The 18,866-nt window shown below is 38.6% G+C and overlaps 1 protein-coding gene and 1 long non-coding RNA gene across 4 annotated transcripts in view; one reads left to right on the forward strand and one right to left on the reverse strand.

Annotated features, from left to right (window-relative positions):
- The window catches only part of sgsm2 (small G protein signaling modulator 2), a 54,935-nt gene that overhangs the window by 32,361 nt on the left and 3,708 nt on the right, over positions 1–18,866 (forward strand). The window contains exons 4-17 of one of the 3 annotated variants that reach the window (XM_057350707.1): positions 6,550–6,714; positions 6,884–6,951; positions 7,142–7,290; positions 7,397–7,531; positions 8,834–8,958; positions 9,883–9,950; positions 12,331–12,494; positions 13,229–13,361; positions 13,928–14,065; positions 17,252–17,411; positions 17,650–17,714; positions 17,830–17,975; positions 18,084–18,212; positions 18,543–18,725. In XM_057350707.1, the coding sequence (XP_057206690.1) occupies positions 6,550–6,714; positions 6,884–6,951; positions 7,142–7,290; positions 7,397–7,531; positions 8,834–8,958; positions 9,883–9,950; positions 12,331–12,494; positions 13,229–13,361; positions 13,928–14,065; positions 17,252–17,411; positions 17,650–17,714; positions 17,830–17,975; positions 18,084–18,212; positions 18,543–18,725 (1,828 nt within the window). The remainder of the gene's footprint in view (positions 1–6,549; positions 6,715–6,883; positions 6,952–7,141; positions 7,291–7,396; positions 7,532–8,833; positions 8,959–9,882; positions 9,951–12,330; positions 12,495–13,228; positions 13,362–13,927; positions 14,066–17,251; positions 17,412–17,649; positions 17,715–17,829; positions 17,976–18,083; positions 18,213–18,542; positions 18,726–18,866) is intronic. The other 2 variants (XM_057350708.1, XM_057350709.1) reach the window with 2 other exon arrangements.
- LOC130564566 (uncharacterized) lies at positions 7,176–17,252 on the reverse strand. The gene is made up of 3 exons (XR_008964280.1): positions 17,066–17,252; positions 8,864–8,947; positions 7,176–7,284 (listed from the first exon to the last, which is right to left on the reverse strand). It is a non-coding gene; the product is annotated as an uncharacterized LOC130564566 (long non-coding RNA).

Below are 18,866 nucleotides of genomic sequence, written 5' to 3' on the forward strand. Positions count from 1 at the left end.
ACACTCCTGACAAAAAGTTATTAAAAGCTTTTTGATTGATCGAACAATTGTCGTATACATAGTCAATGAATGTAAATGTGATACAGATATATCTGTATCTTCGCAATACTTTGGAATATTGACACGAAACTTTGTATACAACATCAGTACAACATCTTGTTCACCTCATATTACTTAAATGACAGCGCCACCTAGTGGTCAAAATTTAAAAGCAATTTCCTTGTGTTTCTAGTACTTTTCCCCATGATTTAAGTCTGATTTTCATGATCAGACATGACCATGTGTATTTACTTTTGGGCCATTGTTGGGCTTGACCCCGATTAATGCTGCTTGCAGCTTTAATTTTTTTTTTAATTATTCAATTACTTTTAGTTTATCTCTAACTTCCACAAAAAACATGTAAACGGTTGGCAACAAGCACTGTGACCATATTACAATGTTTATTTTTGTATTATTGTTAATCTGCAATTCAAGTACTTTTTAATGTTTCCTTCACTTTGTTTTCTTGTATTAACTGTGGACTCCTAGGCTTCTAACAATCTATCAAAAGCTCCTCAGGGGCCATTTTTACTATGGTTGCTATGCGTTGCAATTAAAGAAAAACTTCAAAGTGATATGAGCGATATGAAAGAAAGTTGTTGCCATAGACTACAGTCAAATATACAGGCTAATGTTTGTGATGCAAAAATATACCAACTTAATGCAGAGGCTGACCAGTCAGAATCGAGTATTCCAGAGCGAGTGGATAATAACGGCAGATATTGCACGTGATGCAAACATGCTATTTGTGGATTCATTACAGATATATTGAACTCTCTTTTCATCTCACTGCTCTTCCTTTAGCCGCAGTCTGAATGCCATGCATTATTGCTCTGCATGCAGAATTTCACCGTTTCATCTCCATGGCATCTGCATAGCTCATGTAGCTCATCTCACATGCAAGAATTTATTTCCTTGTTTTGCTCTGAATGTACATTACTGTAGCCAACACATGCGCACACATGGGCTGAGAGGTGGGCGACTATTAGATCAATGTTTATGTAAATCAGAGATGAGGAGCACTGTGGCACAGACAGCAGACTCATCCATCTCGGAGCGTGTCTGCTGCAGTGCTCTGTGATACTCTTGTGTGGTGATGTCTGAAGGGAGATTGATGGTCATGCACTGTTATTGGTTTAGGCTTGTGATGGACTCTCTCATCTGTGCACTCAATATTACAACTTCTCCCTGCTCCCTACAGCCTTCAAACTGATTCTGGATAAGTCCTAGATCATTTTCATTATTTTTAAAGTTGTGTCGGTTGTGTAAAGTTGTTTTAGTCTGTTTGTGTTAACTTAAAAATGTGTCTCTGTACCAAAAATATTACTTGTAAAGATTTTTGCGCAAAGCTGTCTAGAGAAACCCCAAGGAGCTGAGCTTTGATAAAAGCCATTTGGTTTTAAAGGACCATCTAGTGCTGAGGTTGCAAATTGCAACAAACGGCTCACTTCACTCCTCCCTTTCGAAGCACTACGGTGGTTGACACAGGACTAAGATGTCATCATGTTTTCGTTTCTTTCGTTCTCTGTAGAGCAGTTTGTCCATTTAGGGCTACTGTGGAGACAACATGGTGAATTCCATGCAAGGGGACCCATGGTGTATGTAGATAGAAATAGCTCATTCTAAAATAACGCTTCATTATGTAAGGTCTTTATACACCTCTGAAGACATATTATGTATAATGTATTGCATTTCTGTCAATAGATCCTCACACACACAGCACCTTTAAATGTGTTCGATTCGCACCAAGAAGTGATTTAGATGCACTTTTATTTTTAGTTTGTTGAAAATAACCAGAAATTTACTTTTGAACTCTCTCTAAAATTCTGTACTGTATCAGACTAAGCTATTTTTTCCCATTGCCACAGCTGTGTTCTTTTCCGACAGCTTTGTTCAAGCTAGGCTGTTCTGTATCAGACTAAGCTATTTTTTCCCATTGCCACAGCTGTGTTCTTTTCCGACAGCTTTGTTCAAGCTAGGCTGTTCTGTATCAGACAAAGCTATTTTTTCCCATTGCCACGGCTGTTTTCTTTTCCAACAGCTTTGTTCAAGCTAGGCTTTCTGCACTTGTAGTTTGTGACAGCCCCCTACAGCAAGAAGATATTTTTTTAACTCGTGGGATCTTCTGTGATCTCCCGGTGTTCTGAGAGTGCCGTGACAGCTCACTGCTAGCCTAGAGCTCAGGAAACGTCCATGAAAACTCTCAGCGATTCCTCAAAGTTTTGTGATTTCATGTCAGAAATAACATAATTGAAAGGATTTTGTCAAAAAATGCTTTTCAGGTGTTTGACAGATAGTTGTTTTTGACGGGTTGAGTGACTGATTTTCTGGCTCTTGTGTTTCTCCGTCTTTTATGTGTGAGATTTATCTCTGTTAATACTTGGGTCAAAAATAACACAAAATACACTAATACGAGAGGTCGAAACAAGGCTAGACAAGGGAACCAGTCAAACATGAACAACTCGAGACTTACTATAACAATAGACACGAAGGAGTTGACACGACTATTTCGACATGGAGTATAGACAACAAACCTGCAAAGGACAGAGAACAAAGGGGCATGATATAAGGGAAAACTAATGCAGGATAATTACATACGGGAGGTGATGGGCAGGTGACTGGGATTAACACTCAGGGTATGATTACGGGAGACAGGAAGGCGGGGCTGAGAGACAAGACAGGATGACACGCGGCGAAAGTGACAACAAAAGCCACGTGTCTCCACACAAAATGCAACATAAACCCGCAAGACGTGGTACTGTCACGATTCCGTCCAGCGAACATGAAAACTCGTAACAGGAAGGACAGAGTCCTGACAGTGTCATTGTGTGAATATGTATTGTGTTGTTTTTCCGTCTGCTGAAGAGCCCAGCGGGTTCGAGTGGGCTTTGCCGCTGCCGTTGGCCCTCCTGCACTGCTGTAGATGAGCAGTAAGCTCGTCCTGTTGAGATGCTGTATGAAAACGTACAGGACAAGAAAACCGAAAGAATCCACTGACAGACACACTTTTTCATAAACCTTTTTGCTTCTTTCATGAATTAGGAGAATGGAAATAAGACCTCTTCACACCAGGTCTGAACAGTTTGATGTGAAAACATTTTTTATAGAGATGCACTGCTGTATCGGTCATCAATCGGTATTATTCGATAAATGCAATTTTTCACACTATCAGCAGATAATCAAAGCCGATATACCCTGTCAATCAAAAGAGAACAGGAAAATGCAATGAATTTGTGCTCAGTGTATAGAAAATGTTAAGAAACATCACCAGTTTGATGTTCAATATTAATAGTCATTATATGAATTAATGACATTCAAAAAGTTAAGAAATGTTCATTTAATCTTCAGAATTTAGTTAATGCGAGTTAATTTATCCACCATACTATCGTTATCAGCATCAAAGATATCACGAAAGATCGTCTACCGTATCTGTGGAGAAATTTTGTATCGATGCATCTTTAATTTTTAAGAATGTACTGTATATACTGTGACGGTCCATCATTTTTGTATTGTGAGATTTTTTTGTATTCAGCTGACTAAAGTACACTGAAAAAAAACGATGTTTGCTGCTTGTCCAATTTGATTAATTTATATAAGTTAAATCAATACTTTTTTTGTCAAATTTGGTCACAACATGAATTTTTCATGTTCAGTTATGTAACTTAATCCCTAAATGTTGGCACTACATAAATGATTTGTGTTCTAACATAGGCTATAATTGTTTCAACTAGGCAGAGGATTTATATTTCCCAGCATGCTTTGTGTAAGACTGCATTTTGAGAGTTATTTTCTTTATTAAGTGTTGTTTTATGTGTTTTCCAGTAAAGAGAAACACTTGTTAGTGTTTAATGTTCATTTTTCTTTGAGATTTAGAAGAGTTTGTTATATTTTTCAGTTTAGTGGTTACCATTGTTCAGAAAAGTGTTGCCTTTGCTCAGGTCAGGTCTCTAGAGTGCGCACATGCGACTTTATTTCTCAATGGTGCGACTAAAAAAATCTGAGATCGCACCGGTGCGACCAGCCGTTCGAGGGAGAAAAAAAGTCTCCGGGTTATTCAACAACAGACACACATTAGGCCCATATCGTGGTCTAAACCTATCAGAGATAGTGAAGGGCGGACCCCCCTCTGATTGGCCGTGGTCCAGATATTCCTGTACGTTTGTGTACCAGAGGTCGCGTTAAACGAAAGTTCTCTGTCATTGACAGATTTTTTTTACCAGTGACGGAAAAATCTGAAGGCCGTCTGTCCGTCAGCCATTTTGACGGATTACAATGAGGGCAATTTGTAACTCCCCGTTTCCCTTCGTTAGAGCGTGATATGCTCGCGAAGGGACGTGCGTGTTTTCACATGTCATTGTTACTGACTAGACATATGTGATGCGATCTGGGAAAACCCGTCGGATGTCGCGCTGGGACGCGGGAAAGACAGTTCACCTATCAAAGTAAACTACATAACAAGAACAATGAAGGAGTATCAATGCACATTTCCCGCCAGTCCTGTGTAAACTACGGCATGCAAAGTTTTTTTCATACAATGTTTTCGTGAGATGACAGAGCTCCCCGTCTGCAGCACCGGGAGTTATCGCTGCTCATGCGAGCCGGACCGCGATCGCAAAACATACAAGGGATGATCAAAAGTCCAGACACTATGCACATGATAAACAAGGTAAAACTTGCTTCACTGCTTATTAGTTGTTGTCCGTAATGTTTGCTAGTTTCCTTGTGTAGTGATAACGGCAGAGCTCTCGTTCTTGAAGTGTGCATTCAGTTGTATTAAAATACAACAAGTTCCGAGACTCAAGTACAGCGTGATGACGTCACGAACATACTAATTACCACCTAACGCCACTTTGCACCATAGTGACGGGTAATAATAGATTATGACGGATTTTTTACGAGCCTGTCAGTCAAAATGACGGACAATAAAAAAGTCTAGCGCAACCTCTGGTGTGTAGGTGTGAAAATGCGTGTGCTGCAGTCAGACAGAGTGGTGAGGAGCCTATAGGCCCGTCAGTTAAACAGAGAGGGGAGGAGCTTATAGGCCCGTCAGTTAAACAGAGTGGATGTAGCGCGGATGATGAGAGAAGATGAAAAGAACGATTGACAACTTTTTCGTGAATAATGTTAGGCCTGATCCGTCCGAAAATCATAAGCAATGCTCTGACACGGAGCCATCAACCTCCGGGTTATGTCAAGCCCTGGTCCATTTATCTTGAGATGTTTTAAGTTTCAGTTAAGTGAAACACTTTTTCAGTAAGTTACCTTTCTTGTAGAATTGTGCTTCAAATAAAGAACTTTATGTTGACCAGATTGTTAGTTAATCATTTACAAGTCAATTTTGCCTATATGGACAGCGATTTAAAAACAAAACAAATGAACTGGTAAAACTGTGGTGTTAAATGCGATGGGTCGATAATTTGGGTGCACCTAACTTTTGTGCTGGTGCACCTAAGAAAAAAAGTTAGGCGCACCAGTGCAACCAGTGCAAAAAGTTAGTCTAGAGCCCTGCAGGTAGTGGCCGGTTACATTTTTAAATGGTAAATTTCTGTTAAGCTCTGTTAACTCAATATCTTGTTAGAGATAAAAGAAAATTTGATGTCACATTAACTAAAAACACTTGTGTTGAGAACGTTAAATGAAAATATGAAACGTTAACATAAAATCATGTTTGTTTAACAAACAAAAATTTGGCAGCTTGAACATAATGAAATTATGCTGAGTAAACATAACTTTATTATGTGCAACCGATGTACATAGTTTTTCACGTTAATACAGCAGATTTTTTTCAGTGTATTTTAGTATACATATGCTTGAAAGTAATTTTTCTTAAAACATTTTTACAGATAGTGATAGTCAGAAATATGTAAAGTGCTTTAGGGTTTTCTACATAAAAAACATCCTACACTGTAAAAAACAACTATAGGATTTACTTAATTTTTTATGTAATGTTTTTACTTAAACGTTTTTTTTAGTAAAAACTTTAAAAAAAACTAAGTGTTTGCGCACAGTAAAATACAGTAAAAAAGTTTACACACAAAAAAATCCATAAATATTACTAGTTGTTTTTACAGTGTAAGTATTTTGTAAAAATATAACCTTGATGTCTTTATTATTGACTAAGTAAGACCATTTCATCTATTGAAATCGATGTTTAGTAAGCCAACTTTCACTATTTTTTGTGCAAAATAATAAAACACATGGTGCCAGTAAAATGATTCATTTCAGTATTTATCATGCTAGAAAAACAAAAAATGTATCTCTTATATAATTTATTATATAATCTATACATTAAACGCACATAACCTATGTTTGTTATTTTTATGGCTATGACAACTTTGATGCTCCTCATAGTTAGATTGTTCGATCTGCCTGGATTTCACAAACAGGGTCACATATTTTACACTTTCATGTTTGTTTGCGTCAGCCAACACAGTGTTCTGGTGTAAAACATCACTTTTAGTGTTTTGTGTTAGTTGGTTAAACACGTTTGATGTTGGTCTTGTCTCTCAGGAGAACCCAGAGCACAGGGCAGGAGCCTCTCAGGAGACAGGGTTCCTCTGCAGGCCGGGCTCCTCAGCCTCTCTCTGCCCAGGCCATCAAACACATATGGGTCCGCACAGCGCTCTTTGAGAAGGTCCTGGACAAAATTGTGCAGTATATTGTGGATAATGCAAGGTATTATTATTATTATCTGCACTGCTTTTGTTTGAATCAATTGTGTACTTTGTGACTGCACATAATGTCTAGTAGATCTTTGTTTATTGCCAAAATGAATGCTTGAAATAAATGACGCTGATTGTTTGGGATGTCATTGTATGTGGTTGTTGTTTGCGTGTCTCCGTAGTAAGTATTATGAAAAGGAGGCTCTCATTCACGATTCGGTGTTTGGTCCCATACTGGCTGCACTTCTGGGTAAGTCTATGTGATGCTTCTCTTTTAATATTGTAACTGTAGAGATTTATAGGTCACTGAAGAATGAGAGACACACAAAACATTAGCACTGTGTTATTGTATTATATTTCACTTTAAGATCCTTTTTCACACTCTATAAATATATTCAAAGCATTCATTTTGTGTGAAATCAATATTTCGTCATTGGCAGTTGGTCCCTGTGCACTGGAGTACACCAAGCTCAAGACGTCAGATCATTTCTGGACGGACCCATCAGCAAATGAGCTTGTGCAAAGACACCGCATCCACGGGGCCCACAGAGGACAAGAGGTCTCACCAGGTCGCAGGCCTGCCCTCGGGGTGAGAAGAACATCATGCAGTTAGAATGTTGTGTAATATTTTTGTCGTAGTATTATTAAATGTAATCTGTGTATATTAAACAAATATTTCATGTTTGTGTTTTCAGATCCGGAAGCGGCAGTCCAGTGGCAGCATGTCTGAGGATAAATTCGCGGCCTCGGCAAGAGAGTATGTCGAATCCCTCCATCAAAACTCACGTGTTCACTTGCTGTACGGAAAGAACAACGTACTCGTTCAACCGGTACGACATGCTTAGGCGTGAAATAATTCTGTCGATGGCCATAACAAAGTTGATTGATTTTAGATCGATGGGTTTCATGTAGTCAATACAGGCTTCACATCAGTGTACTCAGACGCTGCTGGTTATGGGAAGTGAATCAGTGTCAGAGCTACATATTTTATAAAGGTGCAATATTTGTCATTGGAATGGATTTTTAGGTGGAATTGTTACTTTTTACAAGGGGAAATATTTTTCTAAGCATAAAAATTAGTTCACGATATGTTATGTAAATAATTTTAAACTTTTTTTTTTTAAATTTTAACTTTTTAAAATACATTTTATTTAATTAGCTGAGACACATGCTAAAATTATACACCCCACTTCTCAGCCTAGATTGAATGAATAAAATATTACAGAACATAGAAAACAAGGAATGCATTTTTCCCTTTCCACTTTGCTATATATCTGCTATATTTGTGTCGCCTTGGTTTAACATCCCGTTTCCATTCTGCACCGGTTAACATGTGTTTATGTAGAGAAAATCGTTGATCTCTAGTTAAAATTCTTCTGAACTGGTAGCCATCGTTCTCCACATTTTTGTCCTCTCCATTAGTGAGCTCTCAGCTGGCTGAGTCTCGCTCTTTTGTCCAAACAGCCCCTGACATTTCCAGCTCCCTGGTGTATAAACCAGATCACTGATGCCCATATGGACTTCCTGACTGACAATTGGCCACTCTTTTGAAATGGAAAAGGCAGACTGGATTAGCCATTACAGCACATCAGATTTCTCATCAGCTATGAGTCAGGGATGGTGCGTTTGCATGTCTGTAAGATTTGCAACAGTGACTGATGTAACTGCGCAGTGCTGCGTCTGGCAAGGATTTGTTGAAATCAATAGTGTAAATGACCCTTGCCAATAGGATCACAGTGATTCAGGTCTAATTGGATTTCCGTGTGGAACATCATGCATCACGCTGCTATTGTGATCCTGGTAAATCATAAGAGACTTTTTATTTATGTCACTTTGTTGCCTACAGTATCTCTCTCTCTCTTATTCTTTAATCTTACATCGCTCTTCTCATTTTTGACTTCTTATAAGAGTGACAAAAGAATTCACGATTTTGACAGATGAATGTTGTAACTGAATGGATTGTAAATCAAAATGACAGTTCAGTTCATCTACACTGATGTTGTGCTGACGTATTGAGAAATGCTCATAACCGAGTTTGAGCAAGTGTACAAGTATGGCTGGTGATTATATCTATTTGTTATTATGGTAGGAATGAGGGAAGCCGTTGTGATGATTGTGATTGTTGTTTGCAGAAAAAGGATATGGAGGTCCTGCGTGGTTACCTGTCCCTTCATCAGGCAGCTGAGACCCTCACGCTGAAGTGGACGCCCAATCAGCTGATCAACGGCACACTGGGAGACTGCGACCTGGAGAAGAGGTAAAATATATACATTCAGAGGGTGAATCCAGGAAAAATGGGATGTCCCGGAAAAGGTTGGAGTGCCATAGTCCTTTAAGATGACCAATCATCATTTAAACTTTAGTCATAACTGTACTTGATCCACAGCAATTGATTTAATTGATGTGAGAGGACAGAGCAATTACATTTACAGAAGATGGATGGGAACAACATAAGCATGTCATTCTAGTTGTCAGTGGTCATATAATATTCAGCTGTGGAAAAAAAATTCAAAATCAGTTTTTCTGATTTTAAAATGTACTATTTATAGGTATGTATTTAGGTAAAATGATCGTTTCGGTTTAGTTCTGTGAACTAACAATGTTTCTCCCAAATTTCTAATAAAAACATTGTTTCTCTTTGCATTTATTTGCAGAAAATGAAAACTGGAGAAACAGGTCAAAATAACAGAAAAGATGCTCTGTATTTTTTCAGGCCCCAAATACTACAAAGAAAACAAGTTCATATTCACTTCTAAGCAATACAACAGTAATATTTCTACATGTATTTAGGAAAAATTCAAAAATATTAAATAAATATTCTTTTTTATGCAATAGCCTCTATTTTATTAGTTTTCATGTGTCTTGTCATGCTGTCAGTCTTTCACATTGCTGTTGGATGACTTTGTCACTCCTGTCGTTTGATTTTGTTTAAATTCAACAGACAATACATCTTGAAATGCTGATTAAATGAAAAATTGGAATGGTCTCTTAAGTTTTTCCACAGCTGTATATGTAAGAATCAAATGAACCGGTGAAAGTAATGGATTTTGATATGTTGACAGTCACAGTAATAGTTCTGGCTGTTTTGTATGATTTGTCAAAAAGTGTCTCATTTAAAAAAAAACTATTACTAAATTAATCTTTTTCTCTCTCTTGTCTTTGTTCTCTCTAACCTCTCTAGTATTTATTGGGATTACGCATTGACTGTGCCTTTAAAACAGATCGTCTGCATTCATTGTCACCAGCGCCGTGAGTCTCTTCTCTACGTGAACTTCTGACAGGCAGCTTAACTCCGTCCTTCGGATGAGACGTTAAACTGAGGTCCTGACTCCCTGTGGTCATTAAAGATCCCGTGGCACTTCTCGTAAAGAGTAGGGGTGTAACCCCGGTGTCCTGCAGTGGTGGACGAAGTACACAACTTCCTTACTTGAGTGAAAGTACAGATACTACTGGTCAAATATTACTCCACTACAAGTAAAAGTTGTAAAGACAGATTCTTACTTGAGTAAAAGTACAGAAGTACGTGCTTTTAAAAGTACTCAAGTATTAAAAGTAAATTTACTTTATGTCAGCTGTGCATTGCTTTATTGTCGTATACCTTATGCCTCTGAAGCACCCTACTGAATACACTGAGTAGCTCACAGTATCAGTTGTATTAAAGGAGTACTGTAGTTCACTTCAAAATTGCCCCCATTGATTTTTATTCCTACTATGGAAAGTCAATGGGGGCAAATTTTGCAGTGAGCAACTCCTTTAAAAGCTTTATATGTTTAGCACATATATGTTTAGTTTAGATATAATCCTGTATGATCATTTAGCCTAATTATCCTCATTAGCCCCCTAGGCCTATATGTATTCATGAGCAGTGTTTGTTTATTTTGTATATTCCCTTAACCAGTTTTAGCAGCAATTTACCATAAGTAGTAAGGTTCTTGTAAATAGTAAAGTGTAGAAAGCCATGTGTTTGTTGGATTTATTACCATTTGTATTACCATAATTTAACTACAAACATAAACTATAGCTAGTATAATGAAACTATGGTATTTTTAGTTGCTGTGGTTTTACTAAAGATTATTAATTGGAGTATGGTTCCTATATTTAGAAAATGGTAAATTTGTGGATACTGTGGTTTTACTGCAAATACTATCCCTGCAGAAAAAAAACAATGATTTTTTTAATTATAATGAGATTTTTAAATTAAATTCCTCTTTGTTTGGGTTTATTCCAATCGGATTTACCATCCCACCAATAGAATCCATCACATACAAGTAGACAACAAGTATCCATAGTACAATTCCCATTATAACCATTAAATCCATTACATTTTATGTTGTGTTTTGGGCAGGGTTCTATTGTTTTTATTTCAACAGGAATACTTCAACTATAGTTACTTCAGTAAAAACATCATTCATTTTCCAAATCGCTTTAAATGATATAGCAGCAGATCAGAAGTTAACGCGCACGCGTAACGTTAGCTCAAGGTGTATGTGATGCTTATTTACCGTTTAGCCGTTATGCCGATCATTTTCATGACAATGTTTCTACGATCTTTGACTGATCGTAACCCACAGATGATTGCACCACACTTTAACGTGTGCCTTTTCGTCTTTTAATGTTCTATTTGCCTTTTTAGAGCGCTATCAACGAAGTAGCAGCACCTACGTTTACATTAGTTTAGCGGGGAAGATCCCAGAGTTGCCAGATTTGCGTAAATTTTTTTGCTAAATGGCCATTCAAAGCTTGCCGGAAAACCGCAAGCTTAGAAAAACTGAAATACTTGGCAACAGTAAAAGGTCCTGGCAGATTGCAAGCAAGATAATTGACGCACACCGGAAAACCCGCTGCATAAAAAAACATTTTCTACTTTGGACATTTTTATAAATGTAGTGGAGTAAAAAGTATGATATTTGTCTTTCAAATGTAGTGAAGTTAAAGTACAAGTACTCCGAAAAAATAATACTCAAGTAAAGTACAGATACTCAAAAAGTGTACTTAAGTACAGTACTCAGGTAAATTTACTTCGTTACTGTCCACCACTGGTGTCCTGGCTAGATTCCCTCCACTGGCCCTTGTCAATCTTGGCCTCCTAATAATCCCCACCCACTGAATTGGCTCTCTCTCCTCTCCACCTATAGCTGGTGTGTGGTGAGCGCACTGGCGCCATTGTACTGTGACTGCCGTCGTTTCATCCAGGTGGATGCTGCACACTGGTGGTGGTTGAGGAGAAACTGTACAGCGCTTTGGGTGTACAGCAATACACATTAAAGCGCTATATAAAGGCCTCATTCATTCCTTTATTAATCAATTAGTAGCAATAAAATAAAAAAATTACAATGATGACCATAGCAATCCGTAACATTTTCTCTGTATCCCAGTTTGAAACTATAAATTGCAGGTTACTTCCGTTTACATACTTTTTTCGTGTATTGAAATAAAATCTTACCTCAAAAACTCTACTTAAAAATAATGATTTATAAGTTTACTGTTTTGAATTGGGATCATTTTTTGCTCAATACCTTTTGTTTTCATCTAAAAAAAGTTATGGATTGCAGCTTTAAATAGGTCCAACAACTTCATTGCTAATCACAAATTTCCACATAATTTATTATATTTGTGTCATTTTTTGTAGCGGACTGTGGTGGTACTCTGGTGTTAGTAAGTCAGGATGGGATCCAGCGGCCTCCTCTGCACTTCCCTCCTGGGGGTCACCTGCTAGCTTTTCTGTCCTGCCTGGAGACAGGTCTGTTGCCCCGGGGTCTGCTGGAGCCCCCTCTCTGGTCACAGAGGGGTAAGGTGAGGGGTTTTCTAGCTTTGACCAGCTTCATTACAAACATTTAACAGAATCTTGAAGTGTCACCATGTTTTTCTTTAGCTTTCTCAATAATAATCTGATATATAGCAGAGCAGCATGTGTAATATGACTTGCCTGTATTTCTCCCAATCATTATTTAAAGGGATAGTCCACCCACAAATGAAAATTCTGTCATGAATTACTCCCTCCCCAAGTTGTTCCAAACCTGTATAAATGTCTTTGTTCTGTTGAACAGAAAGAAAGATATTTGGAAAAATGTTAGCAACTGACATTTCTGGGACATCGTTGACTACCATAGTAGGAAAAATGTAAATGGTAGTCAAAGGTGCCCCAGAACTGTTTGCTTGGCTAAATTCCTCAAAATGTCAGACTTTGTTCAACAGAATTTTTTTTTCTACTATGGTAGTCAATGATTGATAACATTCTTCCAAATATCTTTCTCTGTGTTCATCAGAACAAATATATTATACAGGTTTGGAACAACTTGATTGTGAGGACTTGAAAGGATGACAGAATTTTCATTTTTGGGTGGAGTATCCCGCTTAGCGATCCTTGTTAGTCACTAATTCTTTCCTTCACATTCTCATTCTAGCTACTGCGTGTTGACACATAGTCATGTTCATTTTAGTGTTTCAAATAATCACAAAATGTTCTCAGTTTGGGAAATTAATTTCTCTTTTGTTTGAATGTGTGTGGGTACGTGTTTAATTAACAGGGCAAAGTTTTCCCTAAACTTCGTAAAAGGAACAGCACGGCCCGTTTGGTGGATCAAGATGGAGATGGAGAGGAACAGATTGCTGCAGACTATGTGTTTCGTATCGTTTATCCGGGATACCTTCACGACTCAAGTGAGTTTCGTCAGATACGTGTTTGTTCTTTTCACTTAGACCTTCGATTGTCCATCCCGCCACACGTTTCATCTACACCTTTAAAACGTCGTCTTTGATAATTTAATCACAAAATGAAATCACAAATGAGATGAATAAATCTTATTACTTCTGATTTTCCTACTGCAAAAAAATAAATGTTCTGCAGAGGAAAGAGTTTTCAAATAAAATTCAGTATCAGTGTGTAAATCAAACAAAGGATTTGCTTTTGTAAAAAATATAGAACAAAAATAAATATTTGATACTTTCACTTGCTCATGTATCCATCACTTTCTGATTCGTTGAATGCCAAACAAGGCGGCATCACACACAGCCTCTGCACATCATTGTTGTCATTGTGTTTGGTTCTCACATTTTTGTGGAACATAACAGCCGTTGTGGAGGATGCTGGGAAGGACGTGAGTACGAAGATGCAGCATTTTGTTCTGACTGCATCTTTTTATATTTGTGTGTTTGTGTGTATGCGTGTGTGGAGTGTGACTTTGCCTGGTAGGCGGGTGCTAAACTGTTTTTTTTTATTGCCCAAGCAGTCACTATAAACTACCACCACACCACGGGCAGCCGTGCGCCCTCTCTGGACGATGACGAGGAGGAGGAAGATAGACTTCATGCAATGATCTCAATGATCTGCTCACGGAACCTCACAGACCCTAATGTCATGAAAGGTTTTTATCACCAGTGGCCCACTTCATTAACCCTCCTTCTTTCTTGGCACCCGACTGTTACCTGGTCCCCACAGCAGTGACCCAGCAGTGCGGCCGACAGGTGGTCAGTGAGGGCAGGTTGATGCCTGCGTCACTCATTAAGTCGGGACTGCTTGCTTGTGGCCTGACGTGTGCACATGTTGGTGATGTTCGAACAAGAGATAGCTACGTCAAGTGAAAAGACCCTAGGTGTGTGTGTTGTATGTGTGCTATAGGAAACCCACTGTTTGCTAGCTTATAAGGCAAACAATTATTAAAAATGAACACTTATACTACAATATATATCTCTAAGTGATTTTTACTTGACAGATGAAAAAACAGACAAGGGAGGAAGTTTTTGCTCAGGATTCACCGACTGTAGCAGTCAAAGACTGATGGTAAAGATGGAAGCTGTCTCCATATCCTTCCACTATAGAAAATTGAAGCCAATATCTCCCGGAAATGGCTACTGACATCTTCCACCAACATACAGTATATACTGTAAAAAATACAACTTTAGTTCTAAAACAGACTTGATTTTTTTCAGTCAAATTGGCTTTTCATGTCATATGAATATGAATTTAAATTATATTAAACTGACTTAAAAATCTAGTTGTAATAAGAATAGCTTGTAAAATGTAGTATTTTGTGTATTCATTTTATAAGTTTAATAAAAATGTATTTAAATTACTTACGAAGTCAGCTTGACTTACCTCAAAAAACATAACAGCTTTTGAACTAAAGCTTTTAAGTTGCATTTTTTACAGTGACGATCGAAAGGCGAAGCTGTGCTATCAAGGTCCCGCCCATATTCCCGACAGACTCAATGTCATGTTGTCACTTGTCATCCCCTTTTTATAACATCTTATAACTGACTCAAAACTTGAGAAACAGAAACCATCTTTGGCTAACTTTTTTGTACATGGAGAGGGCGGGGCTTATGGCCTTTACTGCAGCCAGCCACCAGGGGGCGATCAAAATCTTTTGGCTTGTCACTTTTCAGTACGTGAAAAGCAGCAACCAGCCAGATCTTAATAACGCACTAGCAACAACTCCGAACACCTTAGCAACTGCATAGAAACATTAAAAAGCACATAGCAACGTCCTGGCAACCATGTGAAACACTGTGAAACAATACTACTTTTTGTTTTCACCGTTTTTTTTTAACAAATATCATGGTCAAATTATTGTTACTCTTCAAATATACACACACCAACCTTATATTCTCAGTTTATATTCTGATTTACAATTGAAGGTTATGTGTGCCTGTGTGTGTGGTCGGCACAGTGCACATTTCTCTCCACCGGACTCATTTTCCCTTTCGTCACTGCTCCCTCCTCGCCTCCGTTGCCGGGGGTTACCTGTGCTAACCTTTCTCACAGTCTGTAGATCTTTTACTAAACTGCCACTTCGTCACACTACTACACTGCCTTTATCCCTCTCGCACATTCATACACTCCCTGAGGATGTTTTAGGATTATGGGATTGAATGATGATGTCATGGCGGAGTACAGACTCCTCCCCCTACAGCTCCCTCCTCCTCTCTGCACTGTTGGGCCAGACTGTGGTGGCCAGGCAGCAATGCTTCCAATTATTTGCTCTGTTTTACTTTTGCACCCCTTCTTTGACTTGAATAAGTCCTATAGATGTCTTGTTTATTTTGAACTGTTTGTTTGGTTTCACTGCGAAATGCTCGTGGGCTTTGCATGTCAAATTTGCACACGTTGTGTATTCTGTTTTTTGTGGCGAATGTGCTCCACTGCTAACTTGTCAGAACTGTGTCCTCCTTCCCTTTATGAATACTCCTTTTCTCTTTGGTTCGAGTTGTTTTTTGAATGTTGTTGTTTTTTCGATGCTCCTCTTGTGTTGAGACGTTTTTCTGCAATGCTGTTCACTGTAATTCTTCACAAACTGCAGTCACCTTTCATTATACCAGTTAGGTCCTGTGGGGTTCTGGTGTAGTAGACACGTGAATTGTTCCACGAATGCGTCGCCCATTCGGTCATAGACTTACCAAAGTGCCATACACCAGATTTTTCAATACACGCGCTCCATTCATTTTGTTATTTTGGTTACACGGGAAGTTACGTTGTATAGCAGGTCACCAGCTCCAACCTGAAGAATTAAGGTGAAGAGCATTTATCAGTTTACTTATCGAGTCTTTTGGTTCAATTGGGTCTTCACGTCTTCAACTATACACATTATACATTTTTCTTCTTTGACTTTATTTTTGTCATGGTTAAATCTGATGCATCCAGCATGGTAGGAATGGTTCCTGTTTGTCCTTCTATATTCCTCTTCAAGCTCTACCAGTGCCTGGCTTGATTTGTGACTGTGATTGATGGATGGATTGACTGGCAGGTCTCCTGGCATGGCATCCCCGCATCGTTTTACACCTTTTCCTTCTGTTCATTCATAGATGCATGTTTATGATATCCTAACCTCAGGTTTGCATTGATTTCACTGTGTTTAACAAGATTTAAAGACATTTGAAGAGAAAAAAACAGGCTGTATCTAATGTATCCAAAAAAATCAATCAATAAATATACAGTGGGATCCAGAAGTCTAAGAACAAATTAGCCACGTTACAAAATATATGAGAATATTGTTTACGTTTTTATTATGTATCTTTAAAAAAGGCAAGTTTTCACATTTTGAAGTATGTGGAAATATTTTTGTCAAATGTTGCACATTTTTTAAATATGTGATATCTACCATGTACTATAACAAAAGTTAGACACAACTTTGGAATGATCCCAAATAAATCGCCAGGTTTGGCACATGTTAAGTCCATTCCAACTCGTATCCTGTCATTAAAGAATGGGACGATAATATGCTTGCATACAAATATTAAAACATTCAGAAATAAATACTATCCTAGTACATTGATGCATTTTATATTACTGGTCTTAGGCTTTTGGACATCAGAAAAATAAGCAAACCCTTATATAATAGAGGTAAGATGAATTGATTTATCTGTACCTTAATTATGTCACGGTTGAGCTGAGGCCTGTTCCAATCACTCAGAAAAATAACCATTTTTAAGAATACTAATACATTTAGGGCAATGTCTCACAAAGCAAAATATCTTCTTCAAATGCAGGTTACTAGAGCAGGTTTCATATTTGCTTATTCTTTCTGTCTCTTTTCTTTCCGACGCCCTGGCAGACCACGGGGATATGGTGGAGATGCAGGGCTTTGGCGGCAGTCCGTTGTCATGGCAGCAGGGCGAGTGCACCAGTCGTATGTCATCGTGTTTGTCCTGCTCCACCGGAGGCAGCAACGCCTCCGTCGAGCTTCCCGCAAGCTGCACGTGCATGCACGACCGGTGAGAGAGATGTCCGGGTGTGTCTGTAACTGTTGGTCAAACAAACATTCAAATAAAAATGTACATGCTAGCAAAACGGTAAAACATCGGTTTGAAAAGCATGCGCCCGTAGTTCACCGAAATGACCCTTTGTTGTTAATAAGTGCATTATACGTGGTGTGTGGTTGTAGTTTGTATAGATTTTCACTAAAGCATCTGACCGGTCTCCATGTAACGGATGTTTCCCTTCTGCGCGCAGCATTCCTCTGAAGATGCTGTGCCAAAATATGAAGAGACAGATTGTGTCTCGAGCGTTTTATGGCTGTAAGTCAAAAAAATCTGTTTGCTCATTAATACATTCATATGAATTGGTAATTATAGTATGCATAAATAAACCCTCAGCTGTGCACACTACCTAGTTTTTTGCAACCCGTTGTAGGGCTGGCGTACTGTCGACATCTGTCAACCGTGAGGACTCACCTCTCAGAGCTGGTCAACCATAATATCGTCCCTCTGGACAAACAGTGTGAAGCTTCCGGGGGGCTTAGTAAAGACGTGTGGAGTAAATATCAGAAGGACTGTAAGGTTAGCACCAAGCACTCTTCACCTTGGCCACTAGAGGGCACTAGGGTTTAATGAAAAGTATTGTAGGGTGCAAGATTTTCACAGTTTAATCCCAAATTTCCTTGGCAGAATTATAAAGAGCTGGAGCTGCTGCGATTGGTTTATTACGGAGGGGTGGAGCATGAGATCAGAAAAGAGGTGTGGCCGTTTTTGTTAGGTCACTATAAATTTGGAATGGACAAGAAAAACATGGCACAGGTAAGATACGTCACACGCGTATTATAAAACTACATTTGATTCATTCCTCGGAGAGCCCAACCATGTTCTTAGGTAGTTTGATCCAAGCATTTGTATATTTAGTATTTTAATTCAATTAATACGTTCAGATTAATCCATGTTAGATTGATGATTTTCTAAAACATACAGGTAGTAAAAATGTTCAAAGAAAGTCTTTATTAAAATCACTGGATTACACAAAAGAAAGACTTTGTTTGAACAAATCTGTTTAGCTCATCGTTTATGTTGTCTTGTATAAAATGTGTTTTGCAAAAATGTTGCGGTTTCTGTCTCTCTGGTGTGCTTTGGTAGATTGATGAGAAGATCACAGCGAGGTATCAGCAGGTGATGCGCGAGTGGAAGGCGTGTGAGGTCATTGTGAAACAGCGGGAGAAGGAGATGCAGTCGGCCATCTTTGCCAAGCTGTCGTCAGGCAGCAGTATAGACAGTCACGTCCTCAGACTCATCCACAGAGACTCTACCATCAGCAATGAGGTCAGTCGCAGAAGACAGCTCTGCATTGCTGATAGTTTTGGTGGTGCTATACTTGTGTCTTTACCTGCCCAACGTCCTTCCTCACTATATAGTAGGCAAAAATGTGTATGTTCAGTATGTTAGTATGAGTAGTAGATCACA

This window comes from Triplophysa rosa, linkage group LG14, assembly GCF_024868665.1.
Source record: "Triplophysa rosa linkage group LG14, Trosa_1v2, whole genome shotgun sequence".
Taxonomy (NCBI): Eukaryota; Metazoa; Chordata; class Actinopteri; order Cypriniformes; family Nemacheilidae; genus Triplophysa; species Triplophysa rosa.